The sequence below is a fragment of the Carassius gibelio genome, chromosome A20, assembly GCF_023724105.1.
Source record: "Carassius gibelio isolate Cgi1373 ecotype wild population from Czech Republic chromosome A20, carGib1.2-hapl.c, whole genome shotgun sequence".
NCBI classification, from domain to species: domain Eukaryota; kingdom Metazoa; phylum Chordata; class Actinopteri; order Cypriniformes; family Cyprinidae; genus Carassius; species Carassius gibelio.
The window spans coordinates 23,873,445-23,897,105 of NC_068390.1; the positions used below are offsets into that span (position 1 = coordinate 23,873,445).

The following is a 23,661-nucleotide window of genomic DNA, read 5'->3' on the forward strand; positions in this document are numbered from 1 at the left end:
CTCAGCTTTGCATCACAGGAATATATTACATTAAAAACATTAATTGAACAGTTATTTGAAAATGTACTGTTTTTAGTGTATTTTTCATTAATAAAAGCAAGTGAGCATAAGAAATATCTTTTAATAACCTTAAATGGTCCGTGCAATGGATGATGGCTATATTCATGCTGTAGTGATATGCTAAGAAAGAAACATACTGATGTGAATTAAGATTTGAAAGCTGTTGTAAGAAGAGTGCCAATGATTATAAATGTGTAAGAGGTAAATATGATTGTGAGAATAGTCAGTTAAGCACATATTACTGCACTAAACACATCTCTCTCGCTTACCCTCTCTCTCTCACACACACACACAGAGTCATAATTACACAGGATCTGTTGATCTTTGTTCTGCCAGAGCTGCATATGGGTCTTCCTGCCTAATGCAAAGTTCTGGTTAAACATTGTCCCAAAGTTTGCGTTGTGCCTTCTGTTGTTTTTACACTAAAGCCCAGGCAATTGTTAGAGGCATTATTGACTTTGTAATTAAACTATTTTAACGTCAGGATTTTGTAATCATTACATTTCAAGCCATCTGTTCCTGTCCAAGGCCCGAAATGGATTTTCCCTTTAAAGAGATAAAGGCCAGTACAATGTGGCCGGTCTTATCATTTATCATCATGTCTTTACTCATACACAAATGCTGAAATCCTCTTCTGAGCTGTGTGAGTTTGCACCAGCACCATACATACAAATATATTATAATGCAATTATATGATTTCAGCTGATCTGATTATGGATTTATTAGCATCCATCTGGTCAAAGACTAACAAAGCGGGATTTAAAGAACCCAGGGATGAATAAACCACTCCAAGAGTCACAATGTATGAACATCTTACATCAATACATAAAACAGAAATGAAATGAAAATTAAAAATGAAACTAAGGTTATGTCGAAGCACTAAAATTATAAACTCAAAACAAAAAAAGGAAGTAAAACTTTAGCAAAAATTAAAAAGAAATAAATTAGACAAATAAGAATATAAAAAAACAATTAATAAAATGACAGAATCACACGCAGAATTTATAAAAAATGAAATAAAATTAAAATGAAAACTGTAAATGTAAATGTAAAATTAAGCTAAGTGAAAATATGAATAAACACGCTAACAGTATATAAATAAAACTATAATACTGCATGGTATGAACAGGCCTTCATTGCATCTGATTTGAAGATCTGCTTTATTAATGCCCTTCTGCTACTTTCATGCTCATCTATTTTTAATGTCTGCGTTAGTAACGTCTTTTATGGCTTAAAGCTTTTTCTAAGAAAGCTACAGTATCATTTGTAATCGAAGGCTGATCCTCTTTTGACTCTTTTGGTGGAAACATTTACAAAACAATATAAGATGTTCACAGTGTAGATGTTTTTTTGTTTATAATTTATCAAAGAAACTTTTGACCTCTTTTGAAAATTAACATATATATTTTATTAGTATATACAAGAATGCCAAATTAAGAACAATGATGAAATGGTAATATATGAAATACTACAACATCTTAAATAAAATATATGATTGTGCCATTACCTGGCATAAGCACAAAAAAAAAACAATACAATGAATCAGTTAGCCTGTCTCCAATGCATTTGACAAAGAAAAATGTACTATAAGATATACAAATGAGCTAAAAACGCATCTCACCTTCTGTGAGTACAGCAGAGATGTTGAATTACAGATAAGGTTTCAGTCAGGACAGCCCACCAGTTGACCCCATGAACACAGTGTTAATGGGGGGCAAAGATGACACTAGTTCTCTAATCTCTGTGGTCCCCTGGAGAGGCAGCAGTGCATTCTGGGAGTGATAAGAAGCAGGACCTCCATACATGCAGGGTGTCGAGATGGAGCAGGAATGAGCGATGCTGGATCCTGAAAAAATTACGATAAAATAAGACCGTAATGGAAGATATTTTAGGTAAAAATGGGCAATAAATAGCCATGTAAAGGCCTTGTTAAATATATGAGGGAGGCTGGGTCTAGTTGTCACACTATGTATAAGCAAATTCAGCTTTGATCACATAAATATATCACATTTTAAAAATATATTAAAATAGAAAACTGTTATTTTAAATTGCAATAATGTTTCACAATATTACAGTTTTTACTGTATTTAAAATAAATAAATAAATAAAGCCTTGGGGAGCATAAGAGACTTCTTTCTTCTTACTTTGATAATGTAAATACAATGACATATATATATATAAAAAACATATGACAACTAGCCCCGGTCTCCCTTAGCAGGATTTCTGTGCTCACCTGCTGTGTGTGCACCCATTGCAGACAGTTCAGTGTAGTAGGGTCTTGTTGTCTTCCTGTTGGTGTCATCTAGGATGTTGAGAGGGTCGTGCACTTCAGCATAGGCCGAAACAGAGCGAATGCTGCTCACGCTGCTGATAACTGACACATGCTGATCGATAAACGTGCCCATCCTCTGAGCGTCCACATACCCGCTGCTGCTGTAATATCCTGACCAGGAGAAAGCCCAAGATCAATGTTTCAAAAGGAGCATCTGAAAACAGCCATATTTACCTTAATGAGCAGCATATTAACATAATTAAAATACAGGATAAATCTCGTCCTTTGAGGTCAGTTTTTGGGAGTTGCAAATGTGTTCCAGATAAATCTATGTGGAATAAACATAAGGTAAATCGCTTTTTTATTTAAATATATTTTTTTTGATAGTTTTCCTTATTCATGTATGCAATTCCTTTTTGCCAATTTTGCTACCTTTTTAATAGGAACAGTGAAGAAAGGACAAAAAAATGATAGAATAGGGAAGAATAGAAATGTGACATGAGCTGGACTCAAACTTGCTTTCCCCGCATAAGCACCAAAGCTCATTGTGCACGCTTAATACTTGGACAATTTCCAACAGGCATATCCTCATTTCCTTTCATTGTTTTATTTTTAATTTAATTATTTAAAATATATTATTAAAGATATATAATTATAATTATTTTAAAGGTAGAACAGTAATACTGTATTTATTACAGTATTTTTATATATTCTATTCAAATATATTTTAAAATGTAATTTATTCCTGTGATGCAAAGCTGCATTTTCAGCACCATTGCTCCAATCCTCAGTGTCTCATGATCCTTCAGAAATCATTCTAATATTCTGATTTGCTGCTCAATAAACATTTCTTATTATTATCAATGTTGCAAACAGTTGTGCTGCTTAATATATTTGGGCAAACCTTATACATACACAATTTTTTGATGAATAGCAGGTTAATTTTTTTTTTTTACATTAATACGACATAAGACATTTAACATTATAAATGTCTTTACTGTCACTTTTGATTAATTTAATGCATTCATGCTGAATAAAAATATTAATTTCTTAAAAAAAAAAAGCTTACTGACTCCAAACAGCTGTGTATATTTTTTATATACATTTGTTCATTAGACAAAAATAATTCAGCTTTTCTCACCATTGTGCCCAGAGCTGCAAACTGGACCTGAACATCCATCTCCACTGGCAGCACTTCCTCCAAAGCTGTACCCTGTGGAGTCCAGCAGCTGTACGCCCTCAGTATCCATCACAGGGTCACCTGAGGCTGCGTATCCAGTCACTGCATCCCTCGAGCTGTAGGGAGACACGGTGCAGCTGCTGCTGAAGCAGTCTTTGGTCAGCTGGTGTCCAGAGAAGGGTGTGTAGCGGCCGGTTTCAGCACGAGCCTGATAGGCTGATGTTGGAGTGTGAGTCTGAGCTCTGAACACAGGCTGGTAGTAAGAGGAGCTGGGGTACGAGCCAGAACTGGTATTGTGCAGACTCTGGTACATGGTGTCAGAGAAGGCCTGGCAGGACACCTGAGGCTGGATGGGGCAGCTGCTCTGTGTCCTCACAGCCATCGGGCCCTGGTTGATCACACTGCTACGGTTGATCATGGCAGGAGAGATCGGAGGGGTCATCAGGGGGGCGCTGTTCAGCGAGTAATCCATTTGACCTTCAAAATATTAGTAATTATGTTAATATAAATTATTATGTAAAATATTTTTACTTGTAAATTGCTATTCAATTTCACAATAAATTACAAAGAAACAGCAAAACATTGAATTAAATGAGAAATTTAGAAGCAGAAAGACTGAAATAGTATTTTCTTGTCTCATTTAGAACATTGAAAAATATTTTTTACAGTATATTCAGGTTTGTCTTAAAAGATTTATGCATTTTCCCTCCAAAATGATGCTGTTACTATATTAAAACTGAAATATAGAAATTTTGAATTGCTTTATAACCTAAGAAAAATATTTACTTTATAAATATTGAAATGCGAATACTATTTTATTAATATTAAATATTAATTTATTAACATTAAAATACTATAACAGCATAATTGTGGAGAAGGAATGCATAAATAAAACAAAGATTACTTAAGTATATTTACTGAAGTATAATATTCCAGTCTTTATACTTCAAAATGTAATTTTTAATTCAACGTGTTGCCATTTCTTTATTATTATTTGTGGAATTAACTAGCAATTTCTGAGTGAAAATTTTTTATATGGTAAATTTGCTTCTATATATGAGCTTTGACATTGTAAAGCAATGATGTAGAAAACATAATTCAATTTTAAAATAATTTATAGATTTATTAATGTTTAAAAAACCCTAGTCTTTGGTTTCAAATCAATTCATCTTCTCATCTTTTCATCAAAGATTCATCTTAAATCTGAAGAGTTGCTTGATATTCTTATGGAGAAAATGTATAGTAAACTTACTTCTCGAGGTTTCCGAAGAATATATATAATACTACATTTATCATGAATATGTGTCAAATTGATGTTAGCTGCTGTTTTCAAGTACCAGATATAGTAAAGTTGTCGGGATCGGTACTATGGTACACAACAGTACTGGCCCCGAGCCCCTGCTGTGCAGCTGTGAGCGACAGGAAGTCATGATCTGGTGGGTTCTCATCCTTGACAGTTGAATCACTGGACGCCACACCGGATTTATTCCGATTGGCCAAGAAACAGGAACTTGGGGAGGCAGTGAATGTAGCCTTACTAGCATCTGTCAAAATGAAAAGATCACAGTCATTTAGGTTAAAGAAATTTGCATATACACTACACTACAATTGAAATGTTAGGGGTCATTTAGAAATGTGTATTTTGTTATTTAAGAAATTTATACATTTATTCATCTAGGATGTAATAAACTGACCAAAAGTGATAGTAAAAACATTTATAATGTTACAAAATATTTTCTGTTCTAAGCCGCACAACTGTTTTCAACATTGATAATAATAAATGTTTCTTGAACTCCAAATGAGCTTATTAGAATGATTTCTGAAGGATCATGTGATGCTGAAGACTGGAGTAAAGATGCTGAAAATTCAGCTTTTCTGTCACAGAAATAAAAGACATTTTAAAACATATTACAATAGAAAACAGTTATTTTAAATTGTAATAAATCTTTATGCTTTCACAGTATTTCTGTTCAAATAAATGCAGCCTTTTTGTTTCAAAAACATCAACAAATCTAACTTTTTTTAACAGCAGTGTACAGTAAAATAAACGAATAAAAGGCCTACTAATATGCCAATAAATTAAATGATTAAGGTACCTGCACTCCTCATGTATTTCTCCAGTAGATTCTGAAGGTCTTGCTCTTTGTCGTTGTTGAATTGTGTTTCAATGGCTAGCAGGATGTACTCATCCAAAAGCATCCGAATGAGATGGAACGAGCCTGTCAGTAACATTAAACTAGGTTTAATTGTTTAAGTAGGCCTAAATGTTGCAAAAATCACTTCCTAAATCTTAATAACCATTATAATCAAAGCTATCTGACCTCTATTAAAGTAGCTTCACTCAGCTGCACACAAACTCTGGCTTTGTTCAGAATAACACACTGCTTGTACTATTTTTGCAGTGAATGGTACATGACTGATTATATATATATCCCACAATGCAATGAGCACAACCTGACTTTCCCATGGGTTTCACTAAACTTTTGCTGAGGTCAGATGTGTGGCCTTCCGGGTGAAACTGTTTAGCTTTGTGAACACCTGTAGGGTCATCAAATGTTAGAAGCACTAAGAAAGGTCGCTCCCTAATCAGGGCACACACGCGCGACACAAGATAAAGCTTTGTTTGTTCAGGCTTTTATGGCTCATTCTCTGCAGTAGATCCCCAGCTAAAGAGCCTGAACGAATAGTGCAGATTTAACTATGCTATTACGCTCCGATTATACGCAGAGAAATTGAAAGCAGCCGAATCACTGACTGCAGTTTGTATGAATGCATGCTAAAGGTTTACCAAAGCTAGCAGCATTGTTTAGGGTGAGATTGTGCATCACTCGTGCTCCAAAAAAACTCCACTTCAGAAGGAAATCTTGAGCTCGCTTTTTCACTGGCCGACCATTTTGTTTGCTGGGCTAGAAGACAGATAATATGCAATTTAATATTACAAGTCATGGCTAGCCGGAATACTAAGAGCTTGAAATGCGATTAACCTTAATAACTTTCTGCTCGACCAGCGAGTCAAGCCATTCAATGAAAGACTCCACTGTGGCATTTTTCCTCAGGAGGTCTTTCAACTCTTGAAACACTGAAATGGAGTCATCTAGGAGATAAGATGAAGAAATCATGAATATAGGTTGAGGCTCAACATATGAGATTAAAAAAATATCAACAAAAAAAAATTGACTACCAAGCCAACAGTAACTCACATTCAGAGTAGAAGTCTGAATCTTGGTCACTTGTAATCGAAAGGAGTGCTTGAGAACCAATACTGTTAAGATCCACTTTATCGATATCATTCACCATAGAAGTCACTACATTCTGGTCAAAAAGTGCAGGTCTTGCAATCTGAAAGGATGTAAATGCATTACTTTTATTAAAAAAATTTGCAAAAGCAAGATTTATTCATGTTTATTGTCAACATATCTACCTGTGCAAGATGTAAAAAGGAGGTCTGTCTCTTTAAGGAGGACACAAATCGTCGCGCTATTGGCAGTTTCTTTTCAGAGAGGATTTCCGGAAGATTCTCCAAGGAAGACACCATCCAGTGTTCCCAGTGCTTGGCAAAACTTCGAATATCTGCCAAAAGACTGGAGATATTTCCCTAAACTCACTCAAAAACACTTGACAACATCACATTCAACATCTTTTTGAGTCAATGGCTTAAAAAAAACAATTATAACAAATGCAGCAGTTTAACAGACAAACCTTTCTGGCATGTCCTGCATTGTAGCAGGGATGAGAACATCAGTCAGAACCTGTGAAAAACAGTTCAGCCAGTTTGTCAGTACAGCTATGACATACTATTGTAAAAAAAATAAAACAATAAAAAATAAATGACATCATAAATATTAGTCTACTTCATGTAAAAAAAAGTATATAGAAAACATTTGAATAAAGATGAATATTGAAACTATAATAGGTTATTTCACTCTTTGTATATAATTAATAAACATAATATTTCTGTGATTGATTTTTTATTTTAATATTTAAAGTCTATGTACAATAGTTCAAGGGTACAATAATAAAATGTGCACATAACTGGCACTTGAAAAGCAGCATAATAAAATCTGAAAGTTATTGTAGAAAGTGCATCAGAAATGCTTTTTACTGCATTACTAAATGTGTTTTAATAAAAATCAACTACTGAGACATGCATTACTATTAAAAAAATTTAAGGTCTGTAAGATTCTTTTATTATTTTGTTTTGTTGTTCTTGTTTTTTCAGCAAGGACACATTAAAGTGACCAAAATTGACAGCAAAAACATTCTTAATTTTACAAAAGTAAATGCAATCAAATAAATGCTGTTCTTTTAAACTATTTATTCATCGAAGAATCCTGGTAAAAAAAAAAATCCATTTTTAATGGAACCCAAAACCTTAAACAGCAATGCCTGATATTGTTCACAGACACTCACTTTGTAGAGTATAGAGTCACACACACAGAAGATGTCCACGATAACTGGATTCTCTATCAGTGGCAGGAGATGTTCAGGCATTCCTTGCCAGAAGTGAAGCAGAAAGTTCTGGATCTGGAACAAATGGGATTGATTACCGTGTATTTGTCTAGAATCTAGATGTCATGATAACAAACACTTCAAGAGCTTAAAATAGCACCTCCTCAAAGTTGACATTAATGGCATTGTCCAGAATGCACTGACAGTGAGTCTTGTACATCATAATCAATGTGTCGACCTAACAAATTAAAACAACAGCAGAACCTAAGGTAAGTAAATTAGGAGTAGTTCATATAAACATCATTTTGGATTGGGTCTCAATAGAAATCAACTGACCTTTTCTTTTGACACAGACTCCTGAAGCACTAAATGCTGTGCACTTGGGAATTCGGGTAAAAGAGTTCCTGTTTTAGAACTAAGGGAGTATTTCCTGGTGAATCCCCCCTGCGAATATTAAAGTAATATTATTCTGCTGTTGTAGATAGCAAAACATGACAATATTTTTAAAATATATACATATGCAATTTATATAAAACTTTCATAATATGCAAGAATGCATGAGTATTCCACCATTTAATAGTAAAGGGTCAAAAGTTTAGGGTCACTTTTATTCAGTCAATACTTTTATTCAGCAAGGATACATTGAATTGATATATAATTGATTATAATAATAGCACCATGTGATCATGTGACCCTGAAGACTGGAGTAATGGCTGCTGAAAACTCAGCTTTGAAATCAAAGGAACAAACAAATTACATTTGAAAATATTTTATAATAGAAAATATTAGTTATTTAAAATTGCAATAATATTTAGCATTTTTTCTGTATTTTTGATAAAGAAAATGCAGCCTTGGTGAGCATTAGAGAGCTCTTACAGAAAAAAAAAAATACCAACCCCAAACTTTTGAACAGTATATATCAATTTCCTGAGAATGTTGAGATTTTGAAATTGAAGTGCAGCATTCCTATTTCATATAAAAAATCATGATTGATTTATAAAAAGTATATATATAGTAAAACTGCAAACCTCATTTTTTAGCTTGCTTCCAGAGAATCTGTGCAAAACACATAAGAGACATTACTAATATGATAAAACGAATGTAAATTAATTATGAAAATAAACATCAATAAATATAATGTGTCTCAGTGTGGCCATTGAAAAATCATTTGCATTAGTTAGGGGTGCACAATTATGACAAAAATCATAATTGTCGATTATTCCCTTGAAATTGTAATCGCTATTATTAATTACAATTATCACAATTTACACTGAATGATGTTTAAACCTTTGTTTGATGCAACTGCATGCCATATTATATATGAAAAAAAACTAGCTGAAAACACTCATAACACATTTAGTGCTTTTTTATTAAGCCTCAAATGTCAACTATACATCGGATTGGTTTCTTGTTTAAATTATAAAAAAGTAAAATGTGCAAACCTTATACATACAATATTTTTTGATGAATAGCTTCATATTATAATGTTTTCATATTATAGAATGGTTTCATATTAATGTTAAACTAAAACTAAAATAATGGGAAAAATCCTTATATATGTAGAAAGAAAAAAAATGCATCTTAAGCATGAAGAAAAACATAAGAGGACATTGAACGATTAATTGACGCTTTAATTGAACGATTACGTAAACTGTTGCATCCATAATTGTAATCGCGATTCGAAATTTGATTAATTGTGCAGCCCTATTACAGTTTATTCAAAACATCCAAGGACTTTCGATTGTATGCTGAATTGAAGGGACGAAGGTCAAAACTAACCGTGTCAAACCTTTTCCAAGGTACACAGAGTGATAATACGCACTGCTCTCCTTGATTCCAATACCATAATAATGATACCTGAAAAACATTCAGAAGCCAAACATGGAGAGCTTTAGACATAGCCATTTAAATAGTAAATTAAATAGTAATAAAAAATATTTTCAGCCAGAAAGCAGGCCATCTGGCTCTCTCATACTTCGAATGGCCTCTGGTTCCAAGCCTCCGTGTTGTTAAAAGAGGAAATTTCTGCCTTATGGTCTGAAATGACAAGAATAGAGCTCTAATATATCGTATGATCGCTATCTATGAACTGTAAATACAAAATCAATAGCGGATAATGTCTGATAGCTTTCTAAAGAGCAGCTAAAATACACCTTAAATGCAATAGGTTTCGGTAGAATAGGATTCAATTTTAGAAGTTATAATACAGCACTGAGAATGTTTCCAATAACTGTTTGGCATATAACTGAAGATATAAAAACTCCTCTTACCTTCCCAAAAGTGGCAGCACAAGCAGGATCTAATTTCTCTTTCCGACAAAAGTCTAAATAATGAGCGTAGAGGATGCACCGTGGCAGACAGACACCTTCGCAAACGATGTAATTTTCCTCAAGCCTAATACAACAACAAAACCCAAATGTAGTATCACTCTTTGCTTCCACTTTCTGTACATTATTTAAATGGCAAGCTTCATTAAAGATGAAATGATGAGAGAATACCATTGTAGAGTGAGTTGAGTCTGTTTCTTCTTGTCCTTGATGATCTGACTGATGCTTTTTTTTGGCACAGTTTGTTTCACAGAGAACGTCTTCGAATATTCCACGTGGCCCAGGTCCTCTTCAGAAGAAATGCTTCCATTACTTTCATCAGCTTCTGCCAAATGAATAACACACATAGCTTTCAAACCGTAACATGTGCCAAAACTATTCAGAACGTATAATGGCTCAACAAACTGGCGACAGATTGAGAATTTCGAACTGAAAGCATAGCAGTACTTTAATCAAAGCCAGTTTGAAAACAATGATTTCCCCACCTGATTTAATGCCAGAATCCTCCTCCTCATCAAGCCTGGCTTTGAAAAACATGTTTTTCCCGAGATTGTCTTGGTCAACAAGAACTGAAGCATGGAGGTCATCTGCGTTTTTGCAAGCTCTCTTTGTCTGCGACGCTTGTGGTTGATGAAGCATGTCGTTCTTCAATGGACTCCCTATATTTCTTTTCATTGGCATGTTCAAGGAGAAATTAAAAAGAAAAACTGGAACTCAAAATTAAAACAGCCAAGTGAAATAATAGAAAAAAAAAATGCCCCTCAAAATCGAAATTCATAAAGCATTCCAAAACTAACACAGCCCATTCTAATGTTTAGCAATGTGATGCATATATCCATTCCTGAAACGATACGCATCTCTAAAGCATCCCAATAAATCTCAGAAAAACATTTAAACAATCCGTCAACTATGTGTGTTGCTTTTCCTCTTTCCTCAGAAACAAATGCTCACAAAATAAACCTGTAGCATATTGGAAACTCTAAAAATAACCGTTCAAATATAAAATGAATTGTGTAAAAATTCATTAATCCAAGAATGGGCAAGATAACACCTTCCAGTCTTAATTAAAGCTCTGCTCTCCCTGAAATGGTGCGTCACGAAGGTGAGTGCCTTAAGGCCATTTATCTTATTTACAGAAGACTGGCAATGGATTCTGGGATTTAATGATTAACCAATAGGGTTATCATCTCTTTGAAATCTGGTGCTGGACCTGCAGCTCAGCTATAGACCTAATCAGACCTCCCCAGTGTTACTCTGCCTTTAATTTACAAGCATTCAAACACTATATTCATAACATTTAGCTATTGCTAGTTTTACTAAGAGTAGACTCCAAGATGCCGGCCTTGTATTATAGGCAGAGTTTCAAAAAGCCATGTCAAATAAGTATTAAATTGTGAAATGGCTAATAAACAGAAATACTGAACAATAAAAGAATGCTAGGTTTTAGGTGTTGAGTTGTTGTGGAACAGTTTGACTGTAAAACACCCCACAACATGTGTATATTTGGTGACAACGTGCCCCATTATTGCAACTTATAATTAAACTGTGAATCACTGGAAACTGGGAAGTTGAGCCACCCCTGTAACATTAAACAAAATTGGTAATGTGACCACAAATATATTAAGAGTTATCAATTTTACTCACCCTGTGATGAAGAGGTGCCCATGGAATAATTGGCAACCACATTTAAGTAAAAAAAAAAAAAGCAAAAAAATATTTTTGATGTCCAAAGTTCTTTATGCTTCTTGTGTCTGAACAATAAAAAATATCACACCTGTTTGTGCTTTAGGAAGTTATAATATGTGTTATAATATGATATAACATGAGGCTATATTTTTAGCATGATGTTAGTTCTAAACTGAAGGAAGTTTGTTAAAATGGTATGGAGTGGGGGCAATTTGAGCCAAATTCCTGTGGTAAGATGAGCCAGTGGCTCATCCTTTTTATGATTATAAAGTATTATTTTACTGTTATTCTACATTATATTTCATTCATTTTAGCATGATTTTGTTCTGAAAATGTTTACAACTTAAATAGGACTTGTTTATGAAAATAGCCCATTGAAGATTTTATGAAACTGTATTTCCCTGTAACATTTATAAGTGGGATGTTGAGTACTATTAGTCCAGTTTTTTTTTTTTCATTATTATTATTCAATTTAAACTTTCTTTCTTTTTTCAGTTAATAATTGAAAAAAAAGCCTTCAAAATTGTGTATTGTATTTTTAAATAAAAATTTTAAGAAGTCATCCAGCCATTCCATTTTCCAAAGCCCTTTGTCCTTATTATCGTAGCAGGGAGCTGGAGCCTAAACCAGTCATCTTGAGCCACAGGCAGGAAAACACACTGGGTGGATGACCAGTGCATCACAAGGCTCACACAAGTCGCTTTCATTCAATCTCTCTTCCTCTGATATAACATGAGGTGAAAAAAAAAAAAAAAAAGTGTTTTACTCCGACATAATCAATGGCACACTATAACTCCATGTGGCTCAACTTACCCTCTCCCTAGCCATAACTGAAATAATTGAAAGCAGTTTGTTTTAGATCAAAAGTGATTATTCTCAAGGATGCATTCTGAAATAGATGTACAGTCAAACCAAAATTTATTCAGACACCATCAACATTTCACACATTATCACAGTTTATTCGCTATAGTTTAGAAAATGGTAATAAAATATGAAAAGAACTCTTCATCAAATTCATCTTGCTAATGTCAGATATCACCTAAGCAAAACATGGTCAGGTCAAAATCTAAATAATTGTTGTTCCCCAACTTTTGTCAATTTTACTGGTAGTTAACTGTATGAAGAATTTTGGGGTATAATATGTCACAGTTTACTTTATTTTGCTATCCTCCTTACTTACATAACTAACTATAGTGTAGGCTTACTGCACCCACTATTAAGAAAATATAAAAAATTATATCTGGTGTCTGAATAATTTTTGGTGCGACTGTATACAATATATTTAAGTTGGACCCATAACTGTCATGTGCTCACTTTAAAAACTCACCCCGCTCTGTGTGTGTGTGTGTGTGTGGATAACTTTAATTTTAGTAAAAAAAATACAAATATTTTCAAAGATTTTTTATCTGTATGTATTTCTAATATTTCCTAATTGTTTTGACATTTTACTTTTCTTTAGTCATTTTAGGCCTACTTCTAGTTAAACTAAATGAAAAGTTGCCTTGACAACTAGCTAAAAACAATTCTTAAAAAAAATATTCCAGTTTTTTTTTTTTTTTTTTTTTAAGTAACAATTTTTTTTTTAATCTTAATTTAATCTCAATCTTCCCTTTGATTTAACTATAACCCTGATGCTGGTGTGAAAAAATATGCTAAATCTTGAAAAAGAAGGAGAACAAAAAAAAGGGTCCTGCTTTAGAAAACAAACATTTAGTTGGACAAAAGATTGAAAACCTACTATACAAGTTACTGTTATAGAGCCAACCTACCTGTGTGACAACTAGCCTCGTTTTACCTACATTTTTTTTTTTTTAAATATGCAGATGATTCCTTATTGGCCCAAAAACGCAGTGTAGCGTTCTGCTCGGCACGTGCCAAGGCCGCGTCATCTCCCGAAAACATGATGTGCGCGCGGAGAATCTCGGCAGATGAGAAGGTAAAAAACAACTTAATTTATGAATGCTACAGACAAAATGTTTGCATATAATACACTCGGTATTCGTGGCTTTAGAAAAAAAAAACGCCGTAGAAAGCTACACTTTTCAACACCTGAAGTCGCAAATCTGTTGATTTTTGGTGTCATTCAGATAATTCTGATTAAACGATTCATAAATGATGGAATGTGAATAACTATGTCCCGATAGAGTTTTTGTATTTACATATAAAGGTCTTCAACCGATATAAGTTGGTTCGACGTTTGACATTTGACAAGCGATTCAGCCTCGGAAATCTTCAATAGTTCTTTTAACTATTTAGCACAATGAAAAGAAACATGCTGTGTTCTAACTGTTTTCAGATGTAGAAGAGAACGCACAATGTCTTTTATCTATTTTAATGTGCCTTAAGGTATTGCAACTGATAGACCTTATTATGTAAAAGTGCAGGATAGGGACCGTCTGCAAAGTGCAAAACTTTCCAACTTTACCAACTTTATATCGGTAGAACTGCAGTCATCAGCTGTTTACTACTTAGTGCATCTTTATTTATTTATGTGACATGATCGTGCAGCTCAGAAATGGTTAAAATAATTAATGTACTATAAGATTTGGTACAATTTAACTTCTATGTGTTGTATGTTTACACTGTTTTATTAGTGTTTTGACCTCCATCACCCCAAGTAGTGGCAGACGAGCTCACTGCCTTAACATTTACCACGACTACATGGTTAGATTGGATTCAAATGTCTTGGAGTCGAATAGAGAGGTAAGGATCATGCTATATAACTGTTTCTTAAATAGTTGTAGGTGTATAAAAATGAATTTAAGCATGCCCCTAACAAGTGCCACTCTGTGCAACAACATTCCACTTTATTTTGTTGAAATCTAATAAGTTCAATTATTTGTGTGCACTAACTATTATTTTGCTTTGTATATGGAGTGCTCAATTTATTTACTATACAGTGTCTTTAGATGTTTGTGTCAAACCATTGCTGTTTGAGTAGCCCTACAAAGACACTATACTTATGTTACTAGAATTCAGTAGTAAAACTGACTGTATTGCAGTGTAAATATTGATTAAAAAATGTGTAATTAATTAAAGCGATTAATCAAATGCAGTCTGATATAAGTTATTTTAAAGCAAGATATCTGTATTTGAACAGATGGGCTATATGAGTATGTAGAGCTATAGCATTGTGATGATCACAAAACAATTAAAAATTATGCAAATGTTAATTTAATGCAGACGTTTCTATGTGTGTTCAGTGCCTTGCCAATAAAAGATTGGATTTGCATTGGGTTTTCATTCAAACAAATGTGACCAGACTGTGCTGGACTACCATTTGCATGCTGGTCTTTGTTGAAAGAATGCTCAGGACTAAATTTCTTCACTGATTTCTTACTTTAGTTGTCTTTTATTCTGTTGTTGTATTTGCTGTACACATGCAGTTGTATTGAGCATTACCATAACTTTGTTAAACATAATCCAGCACAGTATGTATCCATGCATAATTTTATTTCCCCTCTTTGTAAAAAAAAACAGTTGACTCACCATGCACTGTTGAAAATCAAAGAATTGTAAAATAAAAAGTAAAAATAGAAAATAAAGAGATTACGAAAAAAATTATTGTGATCACAAGAAAGAAAAATAATACTAATAATCCATGTCCTCTTAATGCACATATTCGTCTGTTGAAAATTTGGAAAAATAATTGCTGAACGCATGCATCTAATACTGGAATTGTTGAACAGCCATCTTAATTTAGCATGTGATATAAGTACTGATGTTGGCATGGAATTTAATTCAGACACTGCTTGCAATTAGTGGCTTATCCTGTTACAAAGCCACAGTACAATTAATATATCCGTGCAATTAATTTTATGTGATTAAAGTTAATTAAAATTATTTTTGATATAGTTTTTGTAAGTATTAAAATTTAGTTTTTCTTTTTGTAATATTGAGTATGTTGATGAACATAATTTTCCAACTGGTTTTTTTAAGAACAGAGAAGCTGGCCAGTTACACTTGACATTGCACTTAAAGAAAAGTCCAGCTTTGGATTGGATTAAATTAATTGTTTATTTTCATCTTTTTGTTTCAGGAGTGATGTTTTTTAGAAAAGTGTGTTTTGTAGAAATAGAGCATTTTGTTTCATGGAGTACAATTTGTATTGTACATTATAGTCACAGTAAGATATTAAAAATCGTAAGAATTTAATCATGAAACTCTATATCATGTTATTTTTGATTAAACAATCTAGTTTTAGAACTAAAGACTGGATTGACAGCTTTTTGGCAGGTCTTATGCATTTATAAATGGACATGTGACTGATGAAATATACAGTCAGTTTATTGATGGCTGTGTTGGCTATGATGGCTTTAAGTTCTGAACAAAAAAGCTTTATTAAGTAATTGAAAGGATTGACATTTGAGCTCTGTTTGATTGTGATCTGTAACACAGTGATGTTTTTTTGTGATTGAAAATGCTCTTTCTAGTTCTGTTGGAACACACAATAAAAATATCATATTCAGTTGTTTTGTAGTAGCTCCTGGAAAAAGGTTTTTGTCAGAAGTGGGATTCGAACCCACGCCTCCAGGGGAGACTGCGACCTGAACGCAGCGCCTTAGACCGCTCGGCCATCCTGACTGTAATTACATGGTTATTACACTCATTTATAGCTATTACACTATTACAACCATACATTCCTTGGTGATTTGAATTACATCTACATATCACTCACTTCATTAATGTTATATTGTACTATGTGGAATACAGCATTCTTAGCTAAACAGGACATACTCATGCATTTTTGTAACAATGACTCATTGGCAATTATTGGATGGCACATATCACAAGGTTTTAAATGTTTCAGTTGAAATAATCGTCCACAAGGGGGCGCATGGAGGCTCAAACATACACTGAGCAACACTAATCTGGGGCCAGGTGCTTAAATTTAGCCTCTCTATTTTGACTGACAAACTATTAGTAAGCCAAGTCTAATCAGTCTTATTTTTCGTATTTAATTCAGAATAAGCTACATTTCTATGTAACTGGATTCAAGTTATTAAATAAAGTTATTACTAGTCTTCAAAAAAAAAAAAAATTACTTACTTGTCAGACCTTGTAGTTTTAAGACGCCTCTGGATGTTTGTCTTATTGAAAAGAGACATTTATATAATTATTGTAATTTATAAGTTTTAAGGATTGTTGTGCAAGATACTTAAATATATAAATAAATACAATTAAAATGATCCTGAATATTTGATTCTGATTGGTAAATCGTCACATTGAGAGAAATACAATTGTCTAAATTTCCCATGGTACATATTAACAAAGGTTAAAAAGAGCTATCATACACTTAGAAGATGTTAAATTGTCGTAAAATAGATTAGATAAATACAGTAAACAACATTTTTATTGAAGATTAATAATAATAGTAATTATCACTAGATATTAAACTTTTTGTTGATTTATAAAATGCAATAATTTTTTTTTCTAAGCATAATCTTTAACACATAAGTTATGTATCCTTCACTGCCTTTGATATCCTACATCCTGTGCATTCCGTGACGGTTAAGATGTAAAACATAAAGATGGTGTCTGAAAGTTGCGTTGGGATGTCAGTTTGTATGTAAATGTATGTTTCTGACTAATCTTTTGCACTTTTGATGTTATTTCTAGTGAGAAATCAGTATTATAATTAAATATTTGTTTAATTATCATCAAAACTAATTCTATTTTCTCTTAGATCATTAAACCGTTATGCTGCCACTGAAGTCTGTCTGAAATCAGTTTCATGAGGTGCTTTTGTGCAAAAACGCTGCCTGCAAAGTCATAGCCTCCTAAGACAGCAAGTCAGCTGCCTTTTGATCGCAGATATTATTTGATAAATATGGCGATAAATATGATAAATGCAATATGGCAGAATAGTCCCGCCTTCGAAAGGAAAGAGTCTATTGCTGATTGATAAAGTGATTTCATTACTGATCGGCCATTAACCAAACATGAAAAATATGTTTTTTTTAACGCTATTTGAGCATAAGAAACAACTTTTGTGGGGCAGTTCATTTCAGATTATGTTGCTGATGTGAAATATTACCACTCTCAAGTGTGTACCATCATGCATCATGTTCTGGAAATAAATGGTGAGAATTTTTGCCAAGATCGAGAGAGGTCACGGAAACCTTAAACAAAGTTCCCTATCATAGGTCACTTCGATGCTGCGGTGACGTCACCACGTATGGGAACACCTCTGGTGTGACGAATGTCTGAAGCCCTATACCATCCCGCCAATCCTATTGGCCAAATGGCGCATAGCACCACCCTGCGCATGCGCACGCATGATATACCTGGGTGCAGCGCGCCATTTCGCTCAGATTTCATTCCTTCAGGAATAGCGAATCATCTGTGCCCTATCGTCTCGCGTTCTCCAGCGATCTCTTCGAGCAGTGTTAACTCCTCTTCGCGGACGCGATGAGTTTTCGAAAATGTAAGGAGCCATGTACCAGGTACATCACGGCGGGGGACACTCATGACAGGTGCGTAGTATGTCTTGGTTTACATCACGCACAGGCGGCGCTTGGCGGCCTTTCTTCCTGTCCCCATTGTGATGGCCTGCGGCTCAGAGTACTGCGCTCCAGGGTGGAAGTATTCTCTAATGTCGCCCTCGAGTCTAACCCCCGTCAGGTCACCTCTGCGACTGCCGAGGCACCGCACGAGGCGAGGGCCTGGGGTGACACGTGCGACATGGATTTTGTGGACAGCGCAGCGCTGGAATATTCTCCACATCGCTCGCTCTCCCCTACCCTGCTGCAGAATAAGACTTATACTGAGCCCGTCGTCTTCTCCAATGAGGATTTACTTCCCACACCGGAGGCATGCGCCGCCATCTCCTTCGGTTGTGGACGCTATGACGACGATGTTTTATCCACCGCGGCCTCGGGGTCTGAGGACTTCGCGACCGACACTAGCCCTCTTCCTCCTAGCGGACAGGAGAGGCGTGTTTCCCCCTCCTACAGTGAGCTGTTGGATGTGGTTTCTCGTGCGGTGGGTAAATTGGGGCTAGACTGGGAGGTTGACAAGGCCGAGGCCCAACCTTCTTCCAAGCTGGACGACCGTTTTCTAACCAGTCGGACACCTACACAGCCCCGGAGGCCTTTGCCTTTTTTCCCGGACCTCCACCAGGAGGTTTCGAGGTCCTGGAAACAGCCGTTTTCGGCGCGGATTACTAACGCCGCGGCCGCGGATTTCGCCACCGTTTCTGATATGGCGAACCATGGCTATACTATGATGCCCCCGGTGGAAGAGACTCTCGCCGAACACCTTGCGCCTAGTTCGGCCGCGGCTTGGAAGTCTCGCCCCCTTCTTCCTTCGAAGGCGTGTCGAGTCACGTCTAGTTTGGTGGGTAAATCCTACATGGCGGCTGGTCAGGCGGCTGCGTCGCTCCACTCTATGGCGGTCCTTCAGGCCTACCAAGCGGAGTTATTGAAGGAATTAGATGAAGGTGAGGGCATCACACCGGAGGCAGTTACAGAACTGCGTAGAGCTACGGATTTGGCGCTACGCGCTACCAAACATACCGCTCGTGCAGTGGGCCGTACTATGGCCGGTTTGATTTCGGTTGAGCGCCACCTCTGGCTTAATCTCACCGATATTAAGGAGAAGGATAAATCTTTCCTTATGGATGCCCCTGTCTCCAGGGATGGATTGTTCGGTGAGGCTGTCACGTCAGTAGTGGAGAAGTTCAGGGCAGCGAAACAGCAATCAGCCGCTTTCCGCCAGCTGATTCCCCGCAGACCCAGGGAGGTCGAACGCCGGCAAGCGCCCGCGCGTTCTCGCTCAACCTCCTCTCACCGCCAGCGAGCAGCCTCTCGAGAGGAACCCACACCCATGGCGCCTCCTCGTAAGGATTGGGGCCCTAGGGTTTTTCCTCCGGCGCACCAGCGTCAACGTAAGCGATTGAACCTGACCTCGACGGCTAAAGCCTCTCGTTCTCGGGTGCCGAATAGCAGCTCCTGATCTTTTTGCTGCTTGCCAGGGACTGTGCCCTCCGTTAGAGAGCGCTGTCGGACCGCTTTCGCGCATCCCACACTCTCATTGCAGTCCCCATGCTCAAACATTGATTGTCTCGCCGCTAACAGCGCCTCGAGCAACATTGGATCGAGCTGTAATAATAAACGCTCCCTCAGACACTCTGCGCAATCCTGCTTTTGGAGTTCGAGGGACGACTCAAGGGCCCTGCACAAACGGCCCGTTTATGACGGCTCGCACAGCCGCCGCTTTTTCGCTAGCGGCAGAGCCCGATGTTCCATCTGTTGGCCTAATTCCTGCCGTGGACACGTTTCAGGATTATACTCAACGGAACGCAACGACTCTGGCGCATACGCTTCCCCGGTGCACGAACACCACGGGTTTTTCGTGTCCGGTCGTTTTAACGCGTATGACGGCGTTGCAGGGAGCGGACGTTTTGAAACCACTAATATTGTTTCGGGCCGCGTGGGAACGCTTGCCCGGCATTCCTCAATGGGTGTTACGCACGATTTGTCACGGATACACCATTCAGTTTCGGAAAGGCCCGCCTCCTTTCCGCGGAATTCTTCCCACTACGGTAAAGTCTACGGAAATGGTGGTGCTGCGACAGGAAATGTCAGCTCTGCTGAGCAAAGGGGCTATAGAAGAAGTACACCCCTCTCAGATGGAGACAGGTTTTTACAGCCGTTATTTCGTGGTACCGAAAAAAGACGGCGGGTTACGACCCATTCTGGATTTACGCCGTCTGAATCTTGCACTCAGACCGAGCAAATTCAAGATGTTGACGGTGAAATCTATTCTGTCTCAGATCCGACCAAGCGATTGGTTTATTACGATCGATCTGAAGGATGCGTATTTCCATATTCAGATCGTCAAGAGAGACAGGAAGTTCCTCAGATTCGCTTTAGAGGGCAAAGCGTATCAGTACCGCGTTCTTCCCTTTGGCTTGGCTTTAGCGCCCCGTACTTTCTCAAAATGCATGGACGCAGCTCTGGCCCCGTTGCGGCTCCAGGGCGTTCGTGTGTTGAATTATTTGGACGATTGGCTGGTGATAGCGCAATCGCGGACTCAAGCACACTCTCACCGAGATCTTGTGCTGAATCATTTAAACAGCCTGGGCTTACGAACAAATTTCAAGAAGAGTGTTTTAACTCCCTCTCAACGGATAACTTTTCTGGGAATAGATCTGGACTCTCGCGCGATGACAGCGAAGCTTTCTCTCCCGCGCGCTCAGTCGATTGCGTCATGCGTGCGGCACTTCAGAGCGGGTCGCACAGTGACAGTGAGATTGTGCCTCAGGCTCTTGGGTCTAATGGCAGCAGCATCCCCCGTGATTCGTCTGGGATTGCTTCAAATGCGCCCCTTTCAGTGGTGGACAAAAAGGCGGAATATTTCACCCCGTTGTCTCCCGCATCGCACGATTTCGGTGACACGGCGGTGTGTGATGTCGCTAAAAACTTGGATGTCAACCGAATTTCTCCTGTCAGGAGTTCGATTGGGAATTTATGCTTTCCGAGAGACTGTCACGACGGACGCGTCTTTGACTGGTTGGGGAGCTGTGTGTCGAGGGCGACCAGCCCACGGAGTGTGGACAGCGGCTCAGCGCGGCTGGCATATAAACAGACTGGAATTACTGGCAGTTTTTCTGGCTCTCCAGTATTTCGCGGATCTGCTGATCGGCCGTCATGTGCTGCTCAGATCAGACAACACAGCGGTTGTGTCTTATCTGAACCATCAAGGAGGATTGCGCTCTCGCCCCCTGTGCAGGCTGGCGAGGTGTGTTCTTCTGTGGTCTCGGGACAAGTTTCTCTCGATCCGGGCCATTCATGTCCCCGGACGATTGAATTTCGGAGCGGACCTGCTATCCAGACAGGCTCTGGAACAGGGAGAATGGCGATTACACCCCCAGACGGTGGATCTTTTATGGCGGATATTCGGCAAAGCGAAAGTGGATTTATTCGCGTCGAGCATGACTACGCATTGCCCGCTATGGTTCTCCCTGCGCTCCCCATCGCCCCTGGGCGTGGATGCGTTAGCTCACAGCTGGCCCAGGACCAGTCTGTATGCTTTTCCTCCGATTCGTTTGATCCCAGCGGTATTATGCAGATTACGCCGGGACAGAGTGGAACAGCTGCTGCTGGTGGCTCCGCGATGGCACACGCAGCCGTGGTTTGCGGATCTGATCAGTCTGCTAGCGGGCTCTCCGTGGGAGATTCCCATCAGACAGGATTTATTGTCTCAAGCACAGGGGCTGATTTGGCACCCGCGGCCAGATCTGTGGAAACTGTGGGCGTGGCCATTGAGCGGAGCGCATTAGTATGTCCCGGTCTTTCTGTTGAAACTACTGAGACTATATTGAGTTCTAGAGCAGCTTCTACGAGACGCTTATATGCTTTCAAGTGGAGACTGTTTACAGCCTGGTGTGGCAATCATAGTGTGGATCCAGTTTACTGCCCAGTGGCTTCAGTGCTGGAGTTCCTCCAGGAGCGTTTCTCGGATGGCGTTACACCAGCCACTTTAAAGGTTTACGTGGCAGCCATTTCAGCTTACCACGAATACATAGGCGGTGCCTCTGTGGGGCGTCATCCATTAGTTTCTCGTTTCATACAGGGTGCGCGACGGCTGAGGCCTTTCCGCCCTGTGCGAGTTCCTTCATGGGATTTATCCATTGTGTTGTTAGGTTTATCAGGGCATCCGTTTGAGCCCTTGGAGACCGTCTCAGATAAAATCCTGACACTGAAGACACTTCTTCTCATGGCTTTATCCTCCCTCAAGAGAGTTGGGGATTTACAGGCTCTTTCTGTTTCACCTTCATGCATGGAATTTGCACCAGGCTCTGTGAAGGTGCTGCTGCGGCCCAGGCCTAACTATGTTCCTAAGGTCGCATCTAACCCTTTTCGCTTTCAGCAAGTGGTTCTGGAAGCTTTTTCACCTGCTGGGGCCGGGTCAGGAGATCTAAGTCTTTGCCCTGTGAGAGCTTTAAAGACTTATGTGGATCGCACAGCCCCTTGGCGTGGATCTGACCAGCTGTTTGTCTGCTTTGGACATAAAAGTAAGGGCCATGCAGTTACAAAGCAGCGCATGTCCCATTGGCTGGTGGAGGCAATTTCTTTGGCCTATGAGGCGCGCGGACTCGCTTCGCCCTTAGGGGTTAAGGCTCATTCCACTCGAGCTGTAGCTTCTTCTCAAGCTTTTCTCAGTGGCTCTTCTATGGATGATATCTGTGCTGCGGCAGGATGGTCCTCACCGAGCACTTTTATCAAGTCCTACAGTCTGGATGTGAGGATGGCCCCTGGCTCCCGGGTTCTCTCCGCTTGAGCAGTTGCTTCCTCGGATCTCAGTTATCAGGTACGTCAGGCGTTTTGGTATATCGTTCCCATACGTGGTGACGTCACCGCAGCATCGAAGTGACCTATGATAGGGAACATCTCGGTTACGTATGTAACCTTGGTTCCCTGAATAGGGAACGAGATGCTGCGGTTCTGGCCGTTCCGTACCTTGATAACTCTTCATCTTCAGTCATGAAATCTGAGCGAAATGGCGCGCTGCACCCAGGTATATCATGCGTGCGCATGCGCAGGGTGGTGCTATGCGCCATTTGGCCAATAGGATTGGCGGGATGGTATAGGGCTTCAGACATTCGTCACACCAGAGGTGTTCCCATACGTGGTGACGTCACCGCAGCATCTCGTTCCCTATTCAGGGAACCAAGGTTACAT

General features: G+C 38.3%; 1 protein-coding gene and 1 non-coding gene across 2 annotated transcripts; both read right to left on the reverse strand.

Moving 5' to 3' along the window:
- Positions 1-1,252: 1,252 nt before the first annotated feature.
- Positions 1,253-11,340, reverse strand: LOC127938819 (DNA-binding protein RFX6-like). The gene is made up of 19 exons (XM_052535713.1): positions 10,774-11,340; positions 10,460-10,613; positions 10,232-10,355; positions 9,937-9,998; positions 9,741-9,818; positions 8,990-9,017; positions 8,298-8,405; positions 8,122-8,199; positions 7,923-8,036; positions 7,212-7,261; positions 6,934-7,093; positions 6,713-6,851; positions 6,497-6,606; positions 6,301-6,418; positions 5,609-5,731; positions 4,850-5,056; positions 3,474-3,989; positions 2,294-2,503; positions 1,253-1,906 (listed from the first exon to the last, which is right to left on the reverse strand). The coding sequence occupies exons 1-19, from the start codon at positions 10,967-10,969 to the stop codon at positions 1,728-1,730; spliced, it is 2,754 nt and encodes a 917-aa protein (XP_052391673.1). The 5' UTR covers positions 10,970-11,340; the 3' UTR covers positions 1,253-1,727.
- A 5,135-nt stretch (positions 11,341-16,475) lies between these two features.
- Positions 16,476-16,558, reverse strand: trnal-cag (transfer RNA leucine (anticodon CAG)). Its single transcript has one exon. It is a non-coding gene; the product is annotated as a tRNA-Leu (tRNA).
- Between the last annotated feature and the right edge of the window lie 7,103 nt (positions 16,559-23,661).

What these genes read in the sequence shown, in the direction of transcription:
- LOC127938819 (XM_052535713.1), bottom strand. Translation starts at nt 10,969, where the DNA reads ATGCCAATGAAAAGAAATATAGGGAGTCCATTGAAGAACGACATGCTT. An exon ending in CTTGGAAAAGGTTTGACACG is followed by an intron (nt 9,018 to 9,740) that starts GTTAGTTTTGAC and finishes TGTTTTGCACAG; the next exon opens with ATTCTCTGGAAGCAAGCTAA. An exon ending in TTAATGTCAACTTTGAGGAG is followed by an intron (nt 8,037 to 8,121) that starts GTGCTATTTTAA and finishes CATTTGTTCCAG; the next exon opens with ATCCAGAACTTTCTGCTTCA.